Source organism: Mirounga angustirostris, unplaced genomic scaffold, assembly GCF_029215605.1.
Source record: "Mirounga angustirostris isolate CCGP_5_RB_7025 unplaced genomic scaffold, mMirAng1.0.hap1 SCAF_8, whole genome shotgun sequence".
Lineage (NCBI taxonomy): Eukaryota > Metazoa > Chordata > Mammalia > Carnivora > Phocidae > Mirounga > Mirounga angustirostris.
The window spans coordinates 25,754,914-25,779,412 of NW_026991716.1; the positions used below are offsets into that span (position 1 = coordinate 25,754,914).

Genomic DNA, 24,499 nt, shown 5'->3' on the forward strand with positions numbered 1-24,499 from the left:
TCTCCTGTCACCATCTATGTGTTTTCAAAATAATTGAACTTTTAGGAGCTCTCTTGATTTTTTTTTTTTTTTAATTTGGAGAACACAAAGAGGCTTTTTGTTCAGTTTTCAGTAGTGTGGAGGGGACCTTATTGGAGGGGAAGTTGTCCCTGAATTATTGCTTCTTATATATAGTGGAATTTCTTTCCTCCTGTATCACTAGGCTCCAATATTGCTGCTACAATAAATGTTGTCTTAAATAGAATGCTTCCCTTTTCTTCTCTTTCAATCAAGGACAGTACAGAGTCAGCATCGAGGAAATAATTATGATAACAGAAACGTTATGCTCATGGATAAGACCAAGTCCATAAGGGTAATTTGACCTCCCAGAAGAATAGCATTGTTGATGTTGGGATATTTTTATATTTAGCAACCAAAAATTAAAGGCATAATGATTAAGTCTAAATCCATTCAAATATAGTTTTAAGAGTATTGAGTGGGAGAGTGACTTTTAATTTGAAATCCTGATTTTTGTGAATGAGAACACTGTGGGGAAACACATTTGAAATGAGTTCAAATGAACAAGTTAAATGGGACACTAATTCCCAGTTAGAAAGATGGTATATCCGTCCTAGCCTGCAGTCTTTAGAGGAGCTCAAGACTGGGCAGTGAACAGGGTTCGCTGGGATTAAAAAACAGACTAAGAATTCTCTGGATCTCTCCTACTCCTCTCCTGTGCAGTAATTGTCTCCTCTTTGTGCTCCCATACCTCCTTTCCTGCTAGCATTTATCTCATTGGCCTTTTGTTATTTTGGTTGCCGTCGGGCACTTGGCAGTCTTCTATATGGATTCTAAGGTCTCTAATGGTGCCTTATCGCCTTTGGAACTGCCTTCTCACACTGAGTACAGAGCCTGATACATGATTGGTCCCACGCACTCAGACTCAGCAAAGTTCTGACAGTCTTGTTCCATCTGCAGCTGTCATCATCTGAATTTATTGGCACAAGGAGCAGAAACCAACTCAGAGAAATTCAAGTAAAAAGGGATTTATCATGAAGAGTGTTGGGATACTTTACAGGAACTGGGAAGTGAAATCTGCTTTCTTGTTTCTCTGTGCATCTCTCCCCTCACTGCCCCCCCAAGCCTTGTAGGCTGTCTTTTCCCACTCCTCTACCCAAATATGTCTCAGTGCTCAGCTTGGCTCTGCTTCTTCTGCGGGCCTCCCCTTGGCTTCAGCGGGGCTGGCTGACTCTGTGTGGCAGTCATCCAGCCCCAGTGTCCAGTGCTGTACTGCTCATTCAGTCTCTGGGTCTCTTACACAGACTCTTTTGAGACTGATTGACCCAGAATATGTCAGGTCTCCATCCATGATAAGGGAGTTGGGAAGGAGGGCAGGTATAGAGACCAGTCACCTGGCTTAAAAATGGCTGCCTGATTCACTCCCTCAATAAGAGCTGTGGGTAAGGATAGTCTTGCTTAGGAGAAAGGTTTTAGAAAGCTTCCATGCCTAGTGTCTTCTGACTACTACCTGGAGTTTATGTCTCAGATGTTCTTTCTTAAATCAAATGTCGAACTTTTAAAACACTTTCCGTATATAAATGTTGGTGATCCGTAAGTCAAGCACAGCATCTACCTTGTTTATCCCTCCCTGATATACTGTCAGAGTCTAGCAGAGTGCCTGGCATCTGGCGCCCAAATTTTCCATGAATATTGACTAACAGTATGAGGTTAGCCCACAGAAGTCCATGCAGCTATTCCTAACAACCATTTCTAATAAAATTTTTCATGAAAATGCATGTTCACCCAATGCACTAAAAAGAATACTTAAAGAGGAACTGGGTCCCAGCTCTGGCACTAACTAGGTATGTGACTTTAAGCAAGTCACATAGTCTCCCTGGTTTCAGTTGCTTCACCTCTAAAACGAATTGAATTGGATGAGAACATCTCTGCAGCCCCTTCCAGCTATAAAATTCTATGGCTCTGACTAACAGAATCAGGATTAAGTTCACTCCACCCTTTCAGTCTTCCCTCCCCATGCCATATATGGGTATAAGAATTTGATCATGGAGAGAAACTAGATCCTCCCAGGCACCAATAACCCTCACAGGCTACATAATTATCGTTGTCATCATCATCATCATGATAAATAATAGTCTTTAAACACTCACTGTATCCCAGGCACTGTTCCAGGCACTTTACCTATATTAACCTATTTAATCCTAAAAACGGCCCTCTGAGGTAAGTACTGTTATTGTTCTCATTTGTCTGAGGAACGGGAAGATTAAGGAACTTGCCAGAAGTTACCAGGTGAGCCCTGGACCTGGGGTTTAAACACAGGTGGTCCGATTCCAAGTTTGAGCTCCAGCCACAACATGCAGTGTTTCTCAGTGTGGTCCCCAGATAAGCAGCCTCAGCTTAGCCCTGGACCTTCTTAGAAATACAAATCTTCAGGTCCCACCCCAGGGCTATTGAATGAGAAGTTCTTGGGCTGGAGGAAGCCAGCAGTCTGTGTTTTAATCTTATGCATGATTCTAACGCACACTAAAATTTGAGAGTGCCTGCTTCTTCTCTTCAACACTGCCTTCCAACATACCTGTAAGTGGTTCTCTAAGTATTTACTCCCCAGGTATGCTAATTGGGGAATAAATACCTAGAAACGTGGTATTGTTGCCCATTTGTACGTGGACAAGGCAAACATTCAAATATAGGTGATCATAAGTTAGGAGCTAGTTATACTGCTTTTCAAGTTCTCTGTCACCTAGTTGCCATGACTGATGAAATCAGTACAGAAAAAGTCAGGCGGTGAAGACAATTACAAAGGAGGGAGGAGAGGAGGATTATTCCTCCATCTCTGCTGCAGAGATGAGGAGGCCTCCTCCATGAAGCCCTAATAGAATCTTTGACAGGTTGAGCAAACAGAATTAGGGCAGTGCATCACATAGTATGTGGACTCTCCTTCCCTACAAGAGGGTGACTGACTCTTCAGCCCTGACCCGTCCCATGCAGGGTCCACTAGCTGCATGTGCTTACTGAGCACTCACAAGGTGCTCAGTCTGAACTGAGATGGGCTATAAATGCAAAATGCACGCTGGACTTCAAAGACTTAGTACACAGAAAAATAATGTAGACTATCTTGATGACATTTTATATTGAAATGATACCGTACTTTATATATTGGGTTAAATAAAAACATTGAAATTAGTTTTACCTTTTTACTTTTTTAATGTGGCTAATTGAAATTTTTAAATTCAATAGGTGGCTTGCATTGTATTTCTATTGGGCAGCATTGTTTTAGACTAAGCTTGTAAAGTCCTATCTACATCTCCCTTAATGCACGTAATATGGTATGTCTATAGTTTTGATTTACCGGTAACCATGATTATCAAACCTGGAACTGAGAGAGAGCTATGGCAATGCTAGGACCTGTTATTCAGGGAGCCCGGAACCAGCCCAGAAGTGGGATTCCAAAGGTCAGAGTCAGACTGAGAGGCAGAACCAGGTGGTCAGGATGGGCTTGAAGGTAAGGTCACAGAAAAGTCAGAGCTGGCTTCCCAAGAACATGTTTAGGCCAGGAACCATGAGCAGGGAGATGGACGATCAGGTGGTCATGAGTATAAAGTAACTTCCTGCTGCATGCCCACAGCTTTTATATTGTTCCTGCCAAGCCAGAACTAATTCTAGAATGGCTTACCTGGGTATACGAGTGGGAACAGGTAATTGGAAACACCTGGTTGAGGTAGGTGGCTGGGCACGCTCCAGGAAACAACCACTTCTGGGAAGTATGTTGTGACAGTAATGGTATGAGGGCCAAGTTAGAGCATTTGTTAAATTACAGTGACCTGAAAGTGAGTTTCCATATTCCAGGTGTTAGTCTGCGAATTACTATTGCCCTCATATAAACCTAATGCTGCACAATGTTAACGATAGAGCTCTCTATATAGAAACTACAGACTGATGCAGTAATGCTTATAGCAAAGGCAAACATAGTCATTTCATTACTATATTGAAACAATCAGCTTATGTTATAGTCATCACAAGATAGCCCTTTGCAATAAATTTTTTCTAGAGATGGCTGCAATAATCCCTCCCATTCGGCAGGCCTGTTTGCTCTGTGACTCTACCACTCTTCTCATAAAGGGGGAGGTCTCTTTCCCCTTTGTTGAAATTTGGGCTGACCCTATAACCAGCAGTATGTAGAGGAAGTGACTCTGGCCTTTCAGCTTCTATAAAAAAGCTTGAGCTAGATGATGAGAGACTGCAGGGTTGGGGGACATGTGAAGGAGAACTGAGGTACATTTAGCACCAAGGGACCCAGACCTGTGAGGGGGGCCATTCAGATTACCTCGGCCACAGGGAGCAGAGATGAGCCATCTGCCCCGAGCCCTCCTAAATTCCTAGCTCACAGAATCCTGAGCAATAAAAAGGTTTAAACCACTAAGTTTTAGGATGGCTTATTAAGCAGCATTAGACAAGTGGATTTATTTATATGTGGATTTTTCATTAAAGTCTTTTCATATATGGTCACATAATTTTGGGATGTACATAATTGCTTAAAATAATGCCTTATGCACTCACTCAGAATATGTTATGCTAAACATACATACAAGCTGTAGATTTTGCTCAAATTAATTTTCAGTCCCAAACGGCCACAACATGGTATTACAGAGGAAGGGAGACCATCTTTATGGATACCCGCGACGATACTGCCGAGTGGCAGGGAGACGCTGCTGCAGGAGAAGCCGGTTTTACCATCCGGGCCATAGCCTCCGAGCTGAGCGTCGATGCAGGCTATGATCCGGGGGAGGGGCAGAGAGGAGGCAGTACCGCACGCAGCTCCCTAGCAGCCCGGTGATTGACAGACTATTCTGTGAGCCACACGAACCACACAACGGCTGGTAAAGGAAGGCAGCCTTGTCCTGGGGCAGAAGATGTACGGGGTTCATGAGAGGGTCTTGAGAGAAGTTTGAAATGCAGCAGCAGGCCGCCCTCGGTGTGCTTTCCTGTGCCTCCTCATACGATTCTTCAGCAAATATCCTACCTTGTTCAAATAGTATTAATAATCGGAAGGGCACTACCCCAGGATCTATACTGGAGGTGAGAGTGAAGAAAGGATTGCAAGGAGAAGAAAAGGAGCAAAACAGGTGAATAGCCCATATCCTAAGGAATATTATTCAAAGAAAAATACATTGCCGGAGCTCAGTTCATTGTCCTCCATAGATTTCAGAAAATTATAGGCAACATGTTTGTGTTCAGTTTGCTAAAAACTATTACAGCAGTCCATGGGCCAGTTGACTGTGTTTGTAAATAATGTTTTATTGAAACACAGCCGTGCCCATTTGTTTCTGCTCTGTCTGTGGCTGTTCTTGCACCACACAGCAGTGTTGAGTACTTGTGTTAGGTACTAGATGGCTCAGAAGCCTAAAATATTTACTACCTTGCCCTTTAAGAAAAAGTTAGCTGACCCCTGACTTAAAGAAAATAAATGAAAGAGTGAAGCTGGAAGTAATCAGGAAATATATGGAAGAGAAAAAGAAAATCGGTCCAGAAACTGAAGCCACCTTAGCAATGGAATTTAAAATAAATGTTACTGAAAACAATCAGTGGCAGGAAGAAACCACATAAAATAATATGGAAAAGACCAAGCGTAAAAATGATTAGATAGGGTATAATAGGCATAGAAGACAGAAGAAGAGAGATACAACTTGAGCATAATTGGTGTGCCTGAAAAAGAAATGGAACAAATATAAGAGTGAAATATACTCAAAGAGTCATAGAAGAAATAAATACATAACTTGAATCTGCATATGGTATCCCCGAAAAATTGATTTCAGAATGATTAATGCAAGACTAGGAGCTTTTAGGTTTTCAGTTCTCATCCAGGGATGAGAAAAACTAACCCTCAGCCTTGGAATTTGTAGATGGGTGTACGTGGCTGGAATGAAAGCAGGGCAAGGCAGATTTTGACACAGCCTTTTTCTTGTGGTGCATCAACCTAGAATAATAGGTTAACAGCAAAAGTAAGAAGAGCTCTGTTGCTTTCTAAATTGTGTTCTGTTGTTTTCGTTGTTTTTATTTATTATCTAATGATTCTTTTCCTCTTCAGTAACTTAGTATCTTAAAAATGTCTGAAGGCCTCTTTATCAAAGGAATCCACAAACCACAGTATTTTGCCCATGAAGAAAATGAATAGATTGAGAAGTCCTTAAGGCCAGCCTCTGGTTTTATGCTAGATGATTTTCTTGATATCAATTTTATTTATATAATCATGTAGTACCTGTTTCCCAACTATGTCATAGTAGGGGGGAGTCTCCCATGCTAACCCTCAGACCTGCCAATGTGAGTACCGCAAAGCATAAGGCCTGACCTAGCACAAGACTACTTGAAGTCCTGACCCAAACTGTGATTACCAGGCTGTTATCATGAAAACAGCTACTGAACAAAGTTTAAAGACAAAATGTAAGTGAATGGAGCCCCAGTTGGCATTTTTTTAATTGGGAATTTAAATATCCATTTGTTCAAATTCCTATGGCTTTTATTAGAATTATTTCATAGACTTTCTCCACCTAAATATATATATACTAAATATATATATATATATATATTTAGTTCTGTTTTAAGATTATTTTTATATAGAGCACAAAGCACAGGACTAAAAAAGCAGCAGTCAAATAAATATAGTTAAACATAACCTTGATTAACAAATCTTGTTATTCATGGATGACAGCTCAGTTAATAAGTGTTTGTGGCTTGGATACTGAACCGGAGGTTAATGGCGAGGTGGAAGCAATTGTAGAATCCAGATTTTTAAGACAAACACACATCACACCCCAAAAGGCATGCATGGAATCAGGTATAGTTAGTCGGCTGTGGTGATGTACTTTGGGTGTTCTCCTTCACTGGTCCAGCTGTGAACAGCCTCCAGAGCTACCAAATCAAGGAAGGAGGAATGATCCTTCAGTGCCTACTTCCGCGTTCATGACTTGAATGGCCAAAGAGTACATTGTGGGAGGCAGTGTTTTCACTCAAATTTTCTACAGTTTTATTTTGACTTCTCTAAATTAGATTTACAGAACTGATAGCTTCTATCTCTAATTATACAGCTACAAGATAACGCATGTCCAAATTTAACTAATGCTTATAACCATCTACACTCTGCCTTCAGATGTCAATGGTATGGCGTCAGATTTCTACTTCACGTACCTTAAAAGCAAAATGAACGTGAGACATGATTTGAAGACCGCACTCTTCATTTGCTGTTAAGGGACATTTTTATGTCGAAGAATCTGAAGCCTTGGTACATTCCTTAACTGATTGTCTTTCCTCCCTGTGGGATGGATTAAAAAGCAGGAGATTTTTTTTGTTTGCACTGGTGATCAGGTCACGGCTGAAAGTAAATAAGTATCTGAGGAAGTGGATAAGTCAGTCATATCCTTAAAGGGCACTGAAAGAATGTGGGAAGACTCTCTTTTTTCTCCTTCATTCCTTGAGAGACAAAGAGAGAGGATTGACATCTAAAACATGTAACCTCAAAATTGTTTCTATAGTCGGAAGCCAAAGCCGAGTGGCGATTTGATCACAGATTGTGGCCTGGCAGTGTCATGGGTCATATGTTCAGCATGTGAACAGGAAGGTGAGAAGTGGTGAGCTTTTGCCTCCGTTGTGCTGTCCATCAGAGAATAAATGGACCAAATCAACGTGTTCAGCTGTATAAGGAGGGGAATGGCTGAGTACTTCTCACACAGGGGCCTTTGTGTCCTGGACATGATCTAGCATTATGATGGGATGCACTGGGCCTCGGCTTTGTGGCAAATTACTAACCCATTATCACATCAGAACACAAGATCATTTATCTTCTAATCCAGAATGTCACCTGTTCTTCATTTACCAGTCAATAACCATTAATTATGCTCAGTGGAAATTTAAACAAAGCCCTTTCCCTCTGTTAAAACCAGTAAACTATTCAGTAATAACAAATAAATCTGGAGTTGTATATCCTTTCCCTTCCCATTCCCAGACTGGAGTCTGGTACAATATGAACTTTAGAGGAAATGCCTAGAAATTGATAGGTCAAAGGCCGCAGATAGTCTGATGGAAAAGAAAAGAGCAGATTCTTGGCACTCACTTTAGTGAAAGTGAGAGGCTCCTACTGATCCCAAGATTCCTGTTGGGGAACAAAACAACTACCAGGGAACTTGCCCAGTGTTTAAAGTAATCCACCATTAACCAGTAATCATATTTTCTCCTTTTATTTTTAGCAAGCCCTTGCTTTCTTTCACATGACTAAAAATATAATTTTTTTCAAAACCATTCTAGCACAACATAGTGTTTCAAAAGAAATAAAATAAGCTGAGCAGTCCTGAAAGACCTATTTTAAATGTTATTTTTAGAATGGAAATTTGAGTAAAACACATGTAAGTGTATACACAAATCCCTCAGAAAAATGTTCAAATAGAAATTCTAGCCAGAAGCATAATTTAGTTTTTCCTAAAAACTTTGAAAGTATTTTTGAAGAAAGCCAAAACAAGTGTGTGTGTGTGCATGTGTGTGCATGTATGTGCTCAGGGGAGGTGGGAGAGTCAGCTTAGCAGGGGAAGGGTGGCCAAAGGGCAGTCTCAGTCCCAGTGAAGTCAACCATACTGTGTGCCATTGGTCACATGGAAACTCAGTGAGATAATATGAATTCATTCCAAGGACTAGACCTGGGGCCCTTGTGTGGGATCTGGAAGGAAAGGTCAGAGTTTCCAGACAGAGGAGAGAAGAGGGCATTCTAGGCCACGGGAACTGCACGTGCAAGACACAGAGACACAAGGAGCTAGCCCCCCACCAGGCCACTGATAATGCACATGAGCCTTGGTGCCCATAACAAAAACACCTCTGTGGGGACCTTAACAACAGAGGGTGCTGGGCACAGACCCCACTCCTCCTCAGCCCAGAGCATTTTTAATAGCGTGAAATGGCCCTGAGGTCTCAGAGGTACAAGGATTTTGGAGACTCTGTGCTGCATGGACTATCCCAATAAAGAGAACATCTTGTGTTTTGTGTCTTTTAAAAATGGATCAAGTTTTATTATTAATACTAATCTAACTAGTGTGAATTTTTAAAGTGTTGTGACTAAATTCATCATCTGTGATCTCTTAATGCAAAATGACACTTGGAGGTATTTCATGAATGCCAGCAAAACTGTCTCCTAGCCAAGACACTTTCATTGGTTACTTCTCAGTGTGTCACTGACCTGAATCTATTGCCATTGTCCCACCCAGTGTGCCCACCTCCAAGGCGCATAAAACCGCCAAAAGTCTCATCCTCCACAGGACAAAAATAGGATTGAAAAGTCTTACAATAGACCAAAAATACAAAATATTCACAAGAAATAACTTCAAGTAAAAGATAAATATCTATTTTTTTTTAGAAGGATGCCACAAATTCAAATGAATAAAGAGGAATTAAACTTTTTTGGGTTGTATCCTCTGAGAAAAAAGAAGCTGCTCCATTGGCTTCAGCAACTTATTTTTCAGCTTATCCAATAGCAACGAGGGAGACACCAACCAGCACAGTTTTCTTTAAATGTTAGAACCAGAGTGTAATACACATAATATTGGGGACTGTGTTCTAATGAAGTGTCTATTATTTTTACCTATTTTATTTTGAAAAGTGGGTGAGAATGATGAAAAAAACAGTTGTTGTCATTGTTGTTGGCTTTGATTTTCTTAAAGAGGCATGCTGCAGTCACACACGAGCTATACTTTTGTGTTTTTTAATCTGCGTCTTCAATCTGTGTAACAAAATCATTAAAATTAATGTACAGTTCCAAACTGTAGTAACGATAGGCCTGTGTGTGGCTGATAAAAGTTGTTATAACCAAGTGGAGCAGGGCTGTGACCGTTGCTACCAGTTTGTGTCTAAGACACACAGCTGCACTGTTGCCCAACTAGACTTCTTGTTCCTGTTGAAAAAGTACACCGTATGATGCATGCACTGAGCACTTGACCTTGAAACGCTGCCTGACGAATCCTGAACTCTGGTGCATTCTTATTGCCACTCAAATAACTTTTTAGAAGTGGCAGTGCTGTTCGTTACATAATGGTTTTCCCTTTAATGATTCTTGACTTACTTGGATTTTTTATGTCAACACGCTGGAAAATTTCCAACTTTATTGTCAGGAAATTTGGTTCCACTTTTGAGGAAGATCATCTGTCTTTAAATGACTTTTTCTTACCTTCCATCCATGATATCAAGGAAAATTGGGCAATTCTTTTTAAACTCTTCTTTTCTTAAATATACTATGGAAAGTTTCTTTGCCACAGATACTCTTGAACATCTTGTTCCTTTAAATTGTAGCCCAAGGACCTGCTGTGTGAGAATCAGGATGCCTAAAACATGTCCTTCCAGTCTACTGAGTCTGAACTTCTGTGTCCCAGGCATCTGTGCTGAGATGTTCCCTTGATGATTCTGATGCACATTAAAGTTTGAGAACTGTGATGTTGAGAATAGTGTAGTAAATTCATTGTCATTTTCTAGCTGTACATGTCAAAGTATTCAAATAAGGTGGCCTTAGATTGAGGTGACTTTTTTTTTTTTAAAGATTTTATTTTATTTATTTGAGACAGAGAGAATGAGAGACAGAGAGCATGAGAGGGAGGAGGGTCAGAGGGAGAAGCAGACTCCCTGCCGAGCAGGGAGCCCCATGCGGGACTCGATCCCGGGACTCCAGGATCATGACCTGAGCCGAAGGCAGTCGCTTAACCAACTGAGCCACCCAGGCGCCCCGATTGAGGTGACTTTTAATGCCTTAACAGCCTATGTAGGTGAACCAAAACCTAAGCCAGAGTCAGTGCACTCAAATCCAACAAAATGAACCTTAAGAACAACGAGTCACAAACAGCTACCTCTGCTTTTTCAAATAAGGCAACTCTGTAAACTATAGTCAGTCACAAAATTTGTTTACTTTGCTTCAGTGTCTACTCTATGAAAACTCTGCTCCTAGTTTCTGTTGGTATAGCGCTCCTAATCACCTTTGGTTTAGTGCTGCCTTATTCGAATTGATGTATGCTCCAATAAACTCTTGGCAAAAAAAAATTTAATATGCCTCAGTTTACCTTTTAGCAATGTCCATCTCCAATTATTTTTTTTACACATTTATTTATTCATTTTAGAGAGAGAGAGTGTGCGTGTGGTGGGGCGGGGGAGGACACGTGAGGGAGAGGGAGAGAGAATTTAAGCAGACTGCACTCTGAGAGCAGAGCCCTGCCATGGGACTTGATCTCAAGACCCTGCGATCATGACCTGAGCCAAAACCAAGAGTTGGTCGCTTAACCAACCATGCCACCCAAGCGCCCCTCCAATTACCTGTTTCTGATACCATTATATTTCTCAAGTGACAGCTGGATGCACTTTGACTTGGATTTGCCTCTCTCTTTCTAGGCTATGTGGCTGATGTTACAGAATGATGAGCCAGAGGATTTTGTCATAGCTACTGGGGAAGTCCATAGTGTTCGGGAATTTGTGGAGAAATCATTTTTGCATATTGGAAAAACCATCGTGTAAGTATGAATTGGTTTCTGGCCATTTATCAGACATTTGCTGGCAAGTTTGTATATGTGCTTGCTAGTCCTCCTTGGTTTTGTCTTTTTCCCCTTTTACTCTCTTATAAAACAATACATGGAGTTTCAGTATGAAACAGGGACTTTGTTCTTCACTGAATCCAATCCCAGTTATATTTTACCTTTTTTTTTATTTTTTAAAGGTTTTTAATTGTTTTAATTTTATTTTTTTAATTTTTTTAATTGTTTTAATTTTAAACTTTTTACTATGGCTAACACATGGTTTACTGTGATTTTACTGTAGGTAATTCTGCTCTTACCAGATCAATGTGATAATATTATACAATTGTTTTTAATATTTTCATCTATGTTTTAAAAATTTGAAACCGCAAAAAACTTAGAGAAAAATTTCAAATCCATTACAAACAATCTTCTTTTCTTTGAACCAATGAGAGTAGGTTGCCAACCTGATGCCCCATCATCCTGGACTTTTGTGCGTATTTCCTATAAATATTCTCCTTCATAAACACAGTACAATCATCAAAATCAGGAATTCACAATGATAAGTTACTACTGTCTAATCCTCAGATCTCTTTTGAGTTTTGCCAGTTGGGCAATGCTATGCTTTATACCAAAATGATCTAGTTTATAATCATGCGTTGCATTTATGTGTTGTGTTGGAGTCAGATTTTTATTGGAATGTTTGAAAGATTTGTTAGAAATCCTTTATTGTAGATGGAAAATTTTTCTTTTTTGGTAATTTTTTTACTGTAGTAATATATATATATATATATATATATATATATATATATATACACGTAATTTGCTATCTTAACCATTTTTAAATATACATTTCAGTGACATTAAGTATAGTCACAATGTTATGTAATCATCACCACCATCCATCCCCAGAACTTCTTAATCTTCCCCAACTAAAACTCTGTACTCATTAAATAGTAACTTGCCATCCACCCCTTCCCCCCAGCCTCTACTTTACGTCTCAAAGAATTTGCCTACTCTTGGTACCTCATACAAATGGAATCATACAGTATCTGTCCTTAGTGTTTGGCTTATTTCACAAAACTTAATATCTTCAAGATTGATCCATGTTGTAGCCTGTATCAGCATTTCATTCCTTTTTAAGGTTGAATAATATTCTGTTATATGTATTTGCTACATTTTGTTTATCCATTCATCTTTTGTTGAACACTGGGTCCCTTCCAAAGTTTGGCTATTGCAAATCATACTACTCTGAACATGGATATACAAATATTCATTTGAGTCCTTCCTTTCAATTCTTTTGAATATATACTTAGTAGTAGAATTCCTGGGTCATATGATTATGTTTAACTTTTTGAGGAGCTGCCAAACTGTTTTCCAAGATTCATTTTTGAAATATAAGAAAGGACTTCTACTTTGAGCTATGATAAAATGACAGAAATCAGATTAAACCTTCTATCTTAAAAAATTAAACTACATAAAATATATGAAATAATTGTTTTAGACACTGGACAACAGGTAGTGCAGGTCTGTGATCCCTGATAGAAAAGAAACAAATGAGGTGAGCCCTGCAATCACTCTGGGCCTCTTCCTGGAGGCACAGTCTCAACCATGGAACATGAAAGAGGCACTCCAATAGAGAACAACTGTTTTTGCTGAGTTGAGGAGGTGAGGTAGAGGTCAGAATTTAGAGAGTCTGAGGCACCTAATGTTAAGGGGCAGAGTTCTAGAAAGGTGGGCTCTACAAAGAAAAAAGAACTCCAGAAATCTGCATAAGGACCCCATTCAGTTTGTATTGAATAATAAGAAGTAGAAGTATTAGAAGAAATTCCATAAGTTTAGATGAAGAACTGTCTGGGAACTGGGAACTGGACATTCCTCAGACCTTACTCAAGTCTGGGAGTCATTTGCATTTCAGCCAACCTCAATGGAGAGACGTTATTCATCACTCAGAGAAGTAAAACAGATTCTAGAGGGCTATGTCTCAGTAATGTGGCTAATCCTGAAAGTAAAGGCTACTCCAGACTTAGGCTAACAAAGTTTAAGTACGAACTTCAAAAGGATCAAACTGGACACAAGGAACAAATCCCTACTATAACAAAGCCCAATGTTCTTCAAAAGAAGACGGTAAAATCTAGACCCAACAACATAAAATTCTTAACATTCAGCATTCAATAAAAAATTAGTAAGAGTGTCAAGAAGCAGGAAAATATGACCTATAACCAAGAGAAAAATCAATTAGCAAAAACAGTCTGAGGAATAATAAAGATGTTATAAGCACTCAGGGATATTAAAAAACTATTATAACTATGCTCAACTATTGAAAAAAAACATAGGTTTAGTGAGAAGAGAGGGAAAATATATATTTAAAAATAGCTAGATGGAGTTTCTAGAGATGGAAAATTAAATATCTGAATGAAAAATTCACTGTTGGCATCAAGAACAGATTAGATACTGCAGAAGAAAGGATTGTTGAACTATAAGTATAAAGAAGTATAATAATAGAAATGATCCAAGATGAAACATAGAAAAAAAAAAAGACTGGAGAAGGAAAAAAAAGACCAAAAAACAGAGTCTCAGTGACCTGTGGAACAATATCAAACAACATAACATGTGTAATTGGAGTCCCAGGGGAAAGAGGGAATAGGGCACAGAGAAAGAATTAAATATTGGCCAAAATTTCCCCAAATTTGGTGAAAACAATAAAATCACAGATCCTTAAGAGACTTAATATATCCCAAACAGGATTAACACAAAGAAAATTTCACCAAGATACATCATAATCAAATTGCTGAAAATAAGTGCTAAAGAGAAAATTTTAAAGGCAGCCAGAGAAAAAAGAGAATTATTTATAGAGGAACAAATTAAAAGAAAGTTTTGTTATCAAAAACTATGTAAGACAAAAGACAATGGAGTAACATCTTTAAACTGCTGAAGGAAACCTACAACCTAGAATTCTATATCCAGAGAAACTTTTTCAAAAATGGAGGTGAATTACAGAGGGAGGAACATCAGAATAATGTCAGACCTATCCACAGAGACCTGGCAAGCCAGAAAGGCCTGGCAAGACATATTCAGGATACTAAATGAGAAGAACATGCAGCCAAGAATACTTTATCTGGCAAGACTTTCATTTAGAATGGATGGAGAGATGCAGAGTTTCCGCGACCGGCAGAAACAGAAAGAATATGTGACCACTAAGCCGGCCCTGCAAGAAATACTAAGGGGGGTTCTATAAAAGGAGAAAGATCCCAAGAGTGATATACAACAGAAATTTACAGGGACAATCTATAAAAACAATGTCTTCACAGGCAACATGATGACAATTAATTCATATCTTTCAATAATCACTCTCAACGTGAATGGCCTAAACGCTCCCATAAAACAGCACAGGGTTGCAGATTGGATAAAAAGACAGGACCCATCCATATGCTGTCTACAGAGACTCATTTTGAACCTAAAGATACTTCCAGACTGAAAGTGAAGGGATGGAGATCCATCTTCCATGCCAGCGGACCTCAAAAGAAATCTGGGGTAGCAATTCTTATATCAGACAAATTAGATTTTAAACTAAAGTCTGTAATAAGAGACACAGATGGACACTATCATTCTTAAAGGGACTATCCAACAAGAAGATCTAACAATTGTAAATATCTCTGCCGCCAACATGGGAGCAGCCATCTACATAAGCCAACTGTTAACCAAAATAAAGAGTCATATTGATAACAATACGTTAATTGTAGGAGACCTCAATACTCCACTCTCAGCAATGGACAGAGCATCTAAACAGAAAATCCACAAGGAAACAAGAGCTTTGAATGATACATTGGACCAGATGGACCTCATAGATATTTACAGAACATTCCACCCTAAAACAACAGAATACCCATTCTTCTCAAGCGTACATGGAACTTTCTCCAGAATAGACCACATACTGGGTCACAAATCAGGTCTCACCCGATACCAAAAGATTGAGATTATTCCCTGCATATTCTCAGACCACAATGCTCTAAAACTGGAACTCAATCACAAGAAAAAAATTGGCAGAAATTCAAACACTTGGAAGCTAAAGACCACTCTGTTCAAGAATGTTTGGGTCAACCAGGAAATCAGAGAAGAACTTAAACAATTCATGGAAATCAATGAGAACGAAAACACATCAGTCCAAAACCTATGGGATACTGCAAAGGTGGTCCTAAGGGGGAAATACATAGCCATCCAAGCCTCACTCAAAAAAATAGAAAAATCCCGAATTCATCAACTAACCCTACACCTTAAAGAACTAGAGAAAAAGCAACAAACGATGCCTAAGCCACGCATCAGAAGAGAAATAATTAAAATTAGAGCAGAAATCAATGAATTAGAAACCAGAAACACAGTAGATCAGATCAACGAAACTAGAAGTTGGTTCTTTGAAAGAATTAATAATATCGATAAACCACTGGCCAGAATTATCCAAAAGAAAAGAGAAAGGACCTAAATTAATAAAATTATGAATGAAAGGGGAGAGGTCATGACTAACACCAAGGAAATAGAAACAATTATTAGAAATTAGTACCAACAACTACATGCCAATAAACTGAGCAATCTGGATGAAATGGAGGCCTTCCTGGAAACCTATAAACTGCCAAGACTGAAACAGGAAGAAATTGACAACCTGAATAGGCCAATAACCAGTAACGAGATTGAAGCACTGATCAAAAACTCCCAAAAACAAGAGTCCAGGGCCTGATGGATTCCCTGGGGAATTCTACCAAACATTCAAAGAAGAAATAATACCTATTCTACTGAAGCTGTTTCAAAAAATAGAAACAGAAGGAAAACTTCCAAACTCATTCTATGAGGCCAGCATTACCTTAATCCCCAAACCAGGCAAAGACCCCATTAAAAAGGAGAATTTCAGACCGATATCCCTGATGAATATGGATTCCAAAATCCTCAACAAAATCCTAGCTAATAGGATCCAACAATACATTAAAAGGATCATCCACCACGACCAAGTAGGATTTATCCCCGGGATGCAAGGGTGGTTCAACATTCATAAATTAATCATTGTGATAGAACACATTAATAAGAGGAGGGAGAAGAACCATATGATCCTCTCAATTGATGCAGAAAAAGCATTTGACAAAATACAACATCCCTTCCTGATTAAAACTCTTCAGAGTATAGGGATAGAGGGAACATTCCTCAAGTTCATAAAATCCATCTATGAAAAACCCACAGGGAATATCATCCTCAATGGGGAAAAGCTGAGAGCCTTTCTCTTAAGATCAGGAACACATCAAGGATGCCCACTCTCGCCACTATTGTTCAACATAGTACTAGAAGTCTTAGCAACAGCAATCAGACAACAAAAAGAAATAAAAGGTATTCAAATTGGCAAAGAAGAAGTCAAACTCTCTCTTTTCGCAGACGACATGATACTTTATGTGGAAAATCCAAAAGACTCCACCCCCAAATTACTAGAACTCATCCAGCAATTCAGTAATGTGGCAGGATACAAAACCAATGCACAGTTAGCTTTCTTATACACTAACAACGCAACTGTAGAAAGAGAAATTAGACAAACGATTCCATTTACAATAGCACCAAAAACTATAAGATACCTCGGAATAAACCTAACCAAAGTGATAAAGGATCTATACTCTAGGAACAAAACACTCATGAAAGAAATTGAAGAAGACACAAAAAGATGGAAAAATATTCCATGCTCATGGATCGGAAGAATAAACATTGTTAAAATGTCTATGCTACCCAGAGCAATGCCATCCTGATCAAAATTCCAATGACATTTTTCAAAGTGCTGGAACAAACAATCCTAAAATTTGTATGGAATCAGAAAAGACCCGAATCGCCAAGGAAATGTTGAAAAAGAAAAACAAAGCTGGGGGCATCATGGTGCCCAATATCAAGCTATATTATAAAGCTGTGATCACCAAGACAGCATGGTACTGGCACAAAAACAGACATATAGACCAATGGAACAGAATAGAGAGCCCAGATATGGACCCTCAACTCTATGGTCAAATAATCTTTGACAAAGCAGGAAAAAACATGCAATGGAAAAAAGACAGTCTCTTCAATAAATGGTGCTGGGAAAATTGGACAGCCACATGCAGAAGAATGAAACTCAACCATTCTCTAACACCATTCACAAAGATAAACTCAAAGTGGATGAAACCTCAATGTGGTACAGGAATCCATCAAAATCCTAGAGGAAAATATAGGCAGTAACCTCTTTGACATCGCCCACAGCAAATTCTTTCAAGATATATCTCCAAAAGCTAGTGAAACAAAAGCAAAAATGAACTTCTGGGACTTCATCAAGATAAAAAGCTTCTGCACAGCAAAGGAAACAGTCAACAAAACAAGAGGCAACCCACAGAATGGGAGAAGATATTTGCAAATGACACTACAGATAAAGGGCTTGTATCCAAGATCTATAAAGAACTTCTCAAACTTAACACCCAAAAAACTAATAATCTAGTCGAAAAGTGGGCAGAAGATATGAAAAGACACTTCTCTGAAGAAGACATACAAATGGCTAACAGACACATGAAAAAATGTTCATCATCATTAGCCATCAGGGAAATCCAAATCAAAACCACATTGAGATACCACCTTACACCAGTTAGAATGGCAAAAATGGACAGGGAAAGAAACAACAAATGTTGGAGAGCTTGTGGAGAAAGGGGAACCCTCTTACACTGTTGGTGAGAATGCAAGTTGGTACAGCCACTTTGGAAAACAGTGTGGAGGTGCCTCAAAAATTTAAAAATAGAACTACCCTATGACCCAGCAATTGCACTCCTGGGTATTTACCCCAAAGAGACAAATATAGTGAAAAGAAGGGCCATATGCACCCCAATGTTCATAGCAGCAATGTCCGCAATAGCCAAACTGTGGAAAGAGCCGAGATGCCCTTCAACAGAGGAATGGATAAAGAAGATGTGGTCCATATATACAATGGAATATTACTCAGCCATCAGAAAAGATGAATACCCAACTTTTACATCAACATGAATGGGACTGGAGGAGATTATGCTAAGTGAAATAAGTCAAGCAGAGAAAGTCAATTATCATATGGTTTCACTTATTTGTGGAACATAAGGAATAGCATGGAGGACATTAGGAGAAGGAAGGGGAAAATGGGAGGAGGGAATTGGAGGGAGGGATGAACCATGAAAGACTATGGACTCTGAGAAACAAACAGGGTTTTAGAGGGGAGGGGGGAGGGCACGTGTGATGGGTATATCACCGGTGATGGGTAATAGCCCGGTGATGGGTATTAAGGAGGGCACGCACTGCATGGAGCACTGGGTGTTATACGAAAACAATGGATCATGGATCACCACATCAAAAACCAATGATGTATTGTATGGTGACTAACATAACATAATAAAATTTTAAAAAATATGGAGGTGAAATAAAGACTATTTTCAGACAAACAAAGGCTGAAATAGTATATTGTTAGCAGACATTTAGACAAAAGGAAAATGATATTAATTCAAAGCATGGATCTCTAGGGGGGATTGAAGATCAAAGAAACAGTAAAAATATGGGAAAACATAAAAGGTTTTTTCCCTCATTTTAAAATCTCTGGTTGAAAGTAAAAATCATAACAATATATTATGAAATTTCTAATATGCATAAATAAATTGTATCACAACAGTAGCATAAAGTATGGGGTAGGATGGAAGCATTTCATTATTATATTGTTTTTAAGATTCTTACACTAGTTGCAAAATTGATATAAAATTATTCAGAGAGTCTGCAGTAAGTTGAAGTGCATACTACAAACTCCAGAGAAACTACTACAAACAAAATAAAAAATAGCAATAAGGCAATGGTGAAGTTAAAATGGAATCCTAAAAAGTGTTTAGTCTAAAATAAAGAAGGAGAAGAGACAATGGGAACAAATAACAGTTGGGACAAATCTAAAACAAATAGTAACTGTATTGATGATTACATCCATTAAATGCTCTAAAGGGAGATTTGTTGCACTTGATAAAAAAGCAATATGCCATCTACAAGAGACATGCATTAAATATAAACATATAGGTTAAAAGTAAAAAGATGAATAGAGAAAAAATACAAACACTGATCATAAGAGACCTGGAGTGGCTATATTTATATGTGACAAATTAGACTTCATTTAATTAAAAGGAATGAGTCATTTCATAATTTTAAAAGGATCAATTCATCATGAAGACATAACAATTTTAAATATATATATACCCCATTACCATTATTCAAAATACTGACAGAATTGAGGAAAAATAGACAAAACTTATATTTGAGTACTTCAACACTCTTCTCACCATAACTGACAGAACAAGTAAACAGAAAATCTTTGAGGATAGAAAAGACCAGAACAACGTAATAAATCTACTTGACCAAATGACATTTGTAGAACATACCACCCACCCAGCCCAGAGCAGCAGAATACATATATATGCAAATGCACTTGTAACATTCACCAAAATAGACCATATTCAGTGCCATAAAGAAGTTTATAAATTTTAAAGTGTTAAAATTGCAAGAATATGTTTTCTGACCAAAATGAAATTTAATTAGAAATTAATAACAAAAAAATATTAAAGATCCCCAAACATTTGGAAACTAAACAACACACTTCTAAATAAGTCACAGGCTAAAGAAATCACAAGGAAAATTAGAATATATTTTAAACTAAATGAAAGTGGGAACAGCATGCCAAAATTTATGGGATCCAGCTAAAGCAATGCTTAAAGAGAAGTTTGTGGCTTTGAACACTAATATTAAAAAAAAGAAGAAGAAAGATCCCAAACTAGTTATCCATCATAAGAAGAAACTTCCACTGTATGAAGCCAGAAGAAGAGCTAATTAAACCCAAAGCAAACAGAAAGAAGAAATCATAAATGTAAGATTTCTTCTTACATCAACAGAGATTGATGAAATAGAAAGCAGAAAAACAGTGGAGAAAATCAGTGCAACCCCAACCTGGATAAACCTTTATCCAGACTGATCAGGGAAAAAAGAGAAGACACAAATTATATATATTAGAAATAAAGGAAGGAACATCACTACAGATCCTGCAGATATTAGCAGAATAATAAGGATATATTATGAACAACTTTTGCCAGTGACCTTTTCAAACTAGAGGAAATGGACAAATTCTGTAAAAGACACCTTGCCAAAACTGACTCAAGAAAAAATAGAAATCTTGGTTCTATCACTGTTAGAGAACTTAAGTTTGAGCATTTAAGGAAGAAAATAATACCCTTCCTATAAACACTTAGGAGAGAGAATACTTCCTAACTCATTTTATGAGGCCAACATTACCCTAATACTAAAAACAGAAACTGTTTACAAGAAAAGAAGTGTACAGACTAGTATTCCACATGAACATCAAAACAAAAAATCATTAAGAAAATATTAGCAAATTGAATCTAACAATATATAAAAAGTTGATATACCATGACCAAGTGGGACTTATCCTAGGAATGCAAAATGAGTTTAACATTTAAAAATCAATGTAATTCACTATATTTTAAAAAACAGAAAAGAGAAACCATGTGATTTGTTTCAATAGTTGCAGAAAAAGCATTTGAAAAAAATTCAATGACTATTTATTATTAAAGAAAAAAAACTTTCAACACGCCAGGAACTGAAGGAAATTTCCTCAAGTTGATAAAGAGCCTCTGAGAAAACCCAACAACTAACATCATACTTAATGTTGACAGACTGAATGCTTTTCCCCTAAAAATCAGGATCAAGGAAAGGATGTCTCCTTTTATTATTCCTTTTCAAAATTGTCTTGAAGATCCTAGCCAAAAATAAAACCAGAAAAATAAATGAAAGGAGGAAGTATATCTGTCTTTATTCACTGATAGCATGTTGGAGTACATATAAAACTTTAAGTATTCTGCCACTGAAACAACTACTAAAACTAACAGGTGTATTTAGCAATGTCATAAGGTACAAAATCTATACATAAAAATCAATTTTATTTCTATGTACTGCCAATGAACAATTGGAAACTGAAATTTTTTAAAAAGCACAATACCACTTATAATAGAATCAGAAAAATATGAAATACTTAGAGATGAATTTAATAAAATATATGAAAGATTTGTACACTACAACCTGAAGAAAAACATTGATGAGAGAAACCAAAATAGCCCTAAATAAATAGAGGGATATACCGTGTTCTTGGATTAGAGGACTGAATGGTGATTCTCCTCAAATGAATCTATAGATTCAGTGTAGTCCCAATCGAAATCACAGTCTTTTTTGATAAATATTGACAGGCTGATTCTAAAATTTATATGGAACTGCAAAGGATCTAGAATCATTTTGAAAAAGAAGATCAAACTTCTTTAAACACTTAATCTGCATGATATTGACATAAGGATAGATTTATAGATCAATGAAACAGAATATAAAGCCCAGAAATAGACTAACACTTGTGCCACCAATTGAATTTTTACAAAGATGTCAAGGTAATTAATTGGGGAAGGATAATCTTTTTAACAAATCGTGCTGGAATCATGAATAGCCATCCCATATGGGGTGGGGAGTGAAACTCAATCCATAAATCACACCACACAGAAATTAATTGAAAAAGGATCATAGCTATAAATGTAAGAGTTAAAACTAAAAAACCATTAGATGTAAACATAGGGGAAAGGCTTTGCAACTTTGAGGTAGGCAAAGATATCTTAAGTCGTTTTTCTACTAGGCTGAGTTATAAGAGTTTTTACGTTTTGCAAATATATTCTCTCAGTCCACGACTGCCTTTTCAGTTTCTCAGCAGTGCCTTTCAAGTAGCAAAAATTTTACAGATTCGTGTAATGCAATTTATTATTCTTTATGGCTTTTTGGTTTCTGTGTGTGTTTGTAGTGAATGTTTATATCAATTTTGGGTGAAGCCAAGGATTTCTTAGGACACCAAAAGCAAGAGCCATAAAAGGAAAAAATTGACAAACTGAATATCACAATTAAAAACCTCGGCTCTTTGAAAGCAACCATTAAGAAAATGAAAAGGCAAGCATAGTCTGGGAGAAAATAAGTGTAATATTTATATCGGAAAAAGGACTTCTATCTGGACATGGAAAGATCACCTATAACTCAAAAACAAGAAGATAAATGACTCAATTTAAAAAATGGGTTCAGTATCTGAACAGATAACTTCACACAAGAAAATATACAAATAGGTTATTTAGCACATGAAAAGATGCTCAACAAGACTAGTCAACTGGGAAATGCTCATTAAAAGCACAAAGTAATACCACTGCACCCCCAGTAGAATGACCACAATGCCACACTGCCCAAGTATTGATGAGGATGTTGAAATAGCTAGAGCTCTCATACATTAGTGATGAAAGTATAAATGGTACAACCACTTTGAAAAATAGTTTGGCTTTCTTATGAAATCAAATCTATATTTTTCATATGACCAGCAATTTTCCTAGACATTTACCAAAGAAAAATGAAAATGTATATCCACATAGAGACTTATACATGAATATGTACAATGGCTTTATTCCTAATAAAGCATTGCCTTCCCTAACACTCAATCAACGAGTAAATGAATAAACAAATGTTATGTATCTGTACAGTGGGATACTATTTAGTTACAGAAAGGAGTGTACTAGGATGAATCTTAAAATCTAATGAGTTTAAAATCTAAGCATAATTGCTTGGTGAAAGAAGTCAGCCACAAAAGAGTACATACTGTATAATTCTATTTATATGATATTCTAGGAAAGAATAATATGGACTGATAGAAAGCCAATCAGTGGTTGCTTGAGCATGACGGGCAGAGTTTGGGGTGGTGACTGGGAAAAAGAACAGGGAAACTTTTGAGGTGGTAGAAATGTCTCATATCTTGACTGTAGTGATGGCTGCATGAATGTATGCATTTTTCAAACCTCATCAAACTATACACTTGTTAGACATTTTAGTATTTGTAAATTATATCTCAATGTAGTTGATTTTTTAATAAAAGGAATAGAAAACAAGGAACTTTAAGAGCCCATCATCAAGAAATACTTAAGTGAATTTAATCAAGTCTTATCACACTATTAAAAATAATGCTTAAGAGGCCTTTGAATAACATGAAGTATGATTATGACAATGTTAAGTTAAAAAAAAAAGGATACAAGTTTAGATCTGTTGTATGACCTAAACTCCCTAAAACTATGCCTACAAAAGATTAGAAGAAAACACGCCAAAAATTTAACAATGGCAGTTTTTACATTGTGGAATAATGGGCAACTTTGGAATTCTACTGTATATATTGCTCTGTATCCAAATTGTCTGTGAGGAACTTGTATCCTTTTTTAGTGAGAAGTCACCTTACACCATTTTTTTTTAATTAAGGGTAGTATTATAAATGAATCCCCAAAGAAGACTCTATTTTGAAAAGTGGATGAGACTTGGCCATTCTCCCATCTTGGAGATAATGTTGTTTTCGTCACCAGGCCATTCTTTGACCTGTACTCCCATGAGCTGAATGCCTATTTTCTGACCTAGCACGGTCTCTCACAAAGTAGGATGCTGTTCCAGGAGATGTTGATGAAAGCATTCCATGTCTAGTTCATTTAGAAAATACTGACTATTATAACCCCCCCGTGGAGAATTGCCAGTAAAGAAACTGTTTAACTTTGTTTAACCCAACATTTTCCAAGCTTAATTTTTAAGTTTATATTAAAAGCTTACACAAACAAGAGTTCTGTGGATCACCCGCTGGGAAATGTTCTTCTGTCATTCAAACCTGAATAACAGATACCTATTATGTCTGACTCCTTCCCTGTCTTCAGAAGTAGTGCTTGCCATTGGCAGTTTCTCCGAGAAGGCCCAGTAAAGCAGTTGAGTCGCTTTCACTAAAATCGATTTCAAATTTCAGGCAGTGGCCTTCATTTTGTTTCAAAAGGCAGACTAACCACAAATCAAGCTTTTAGTGGTTATTAAAAATTGCCTGAGTGGTATAT

General features: G+C 37.6%; 1 protein-coding gene across 4 annotated transcripts in view; it reads left to right on the plus strand.

The window, feature by feature from the left end:
- Nucleotides 1–24,499, plus strand: part of GMDS (GDP-mannose 4,6-dehydratase) — a 659,281-nt gene that overhangs the window by 520,266 nt on the left and 114,516 nt on the right. For all 4 annotated transcript variants that reach the window (XR_010413540.1, XM_064597281.1, XM_045866473.3 and 1 more), the window contains exon 8: nt 11,401–11,519. Coding sequence is in view for 3 of the 4 variants with exons in the window: in XM_064597281.1 (XP_064453351.1) it covers nt 11,401–11,519 (119 nt within the window). In the remaining variant the exon portion in view is untranslated. The remainder of the gene's footprint in view (nt 1–11,400; nt 11,520–24,499) is intronic.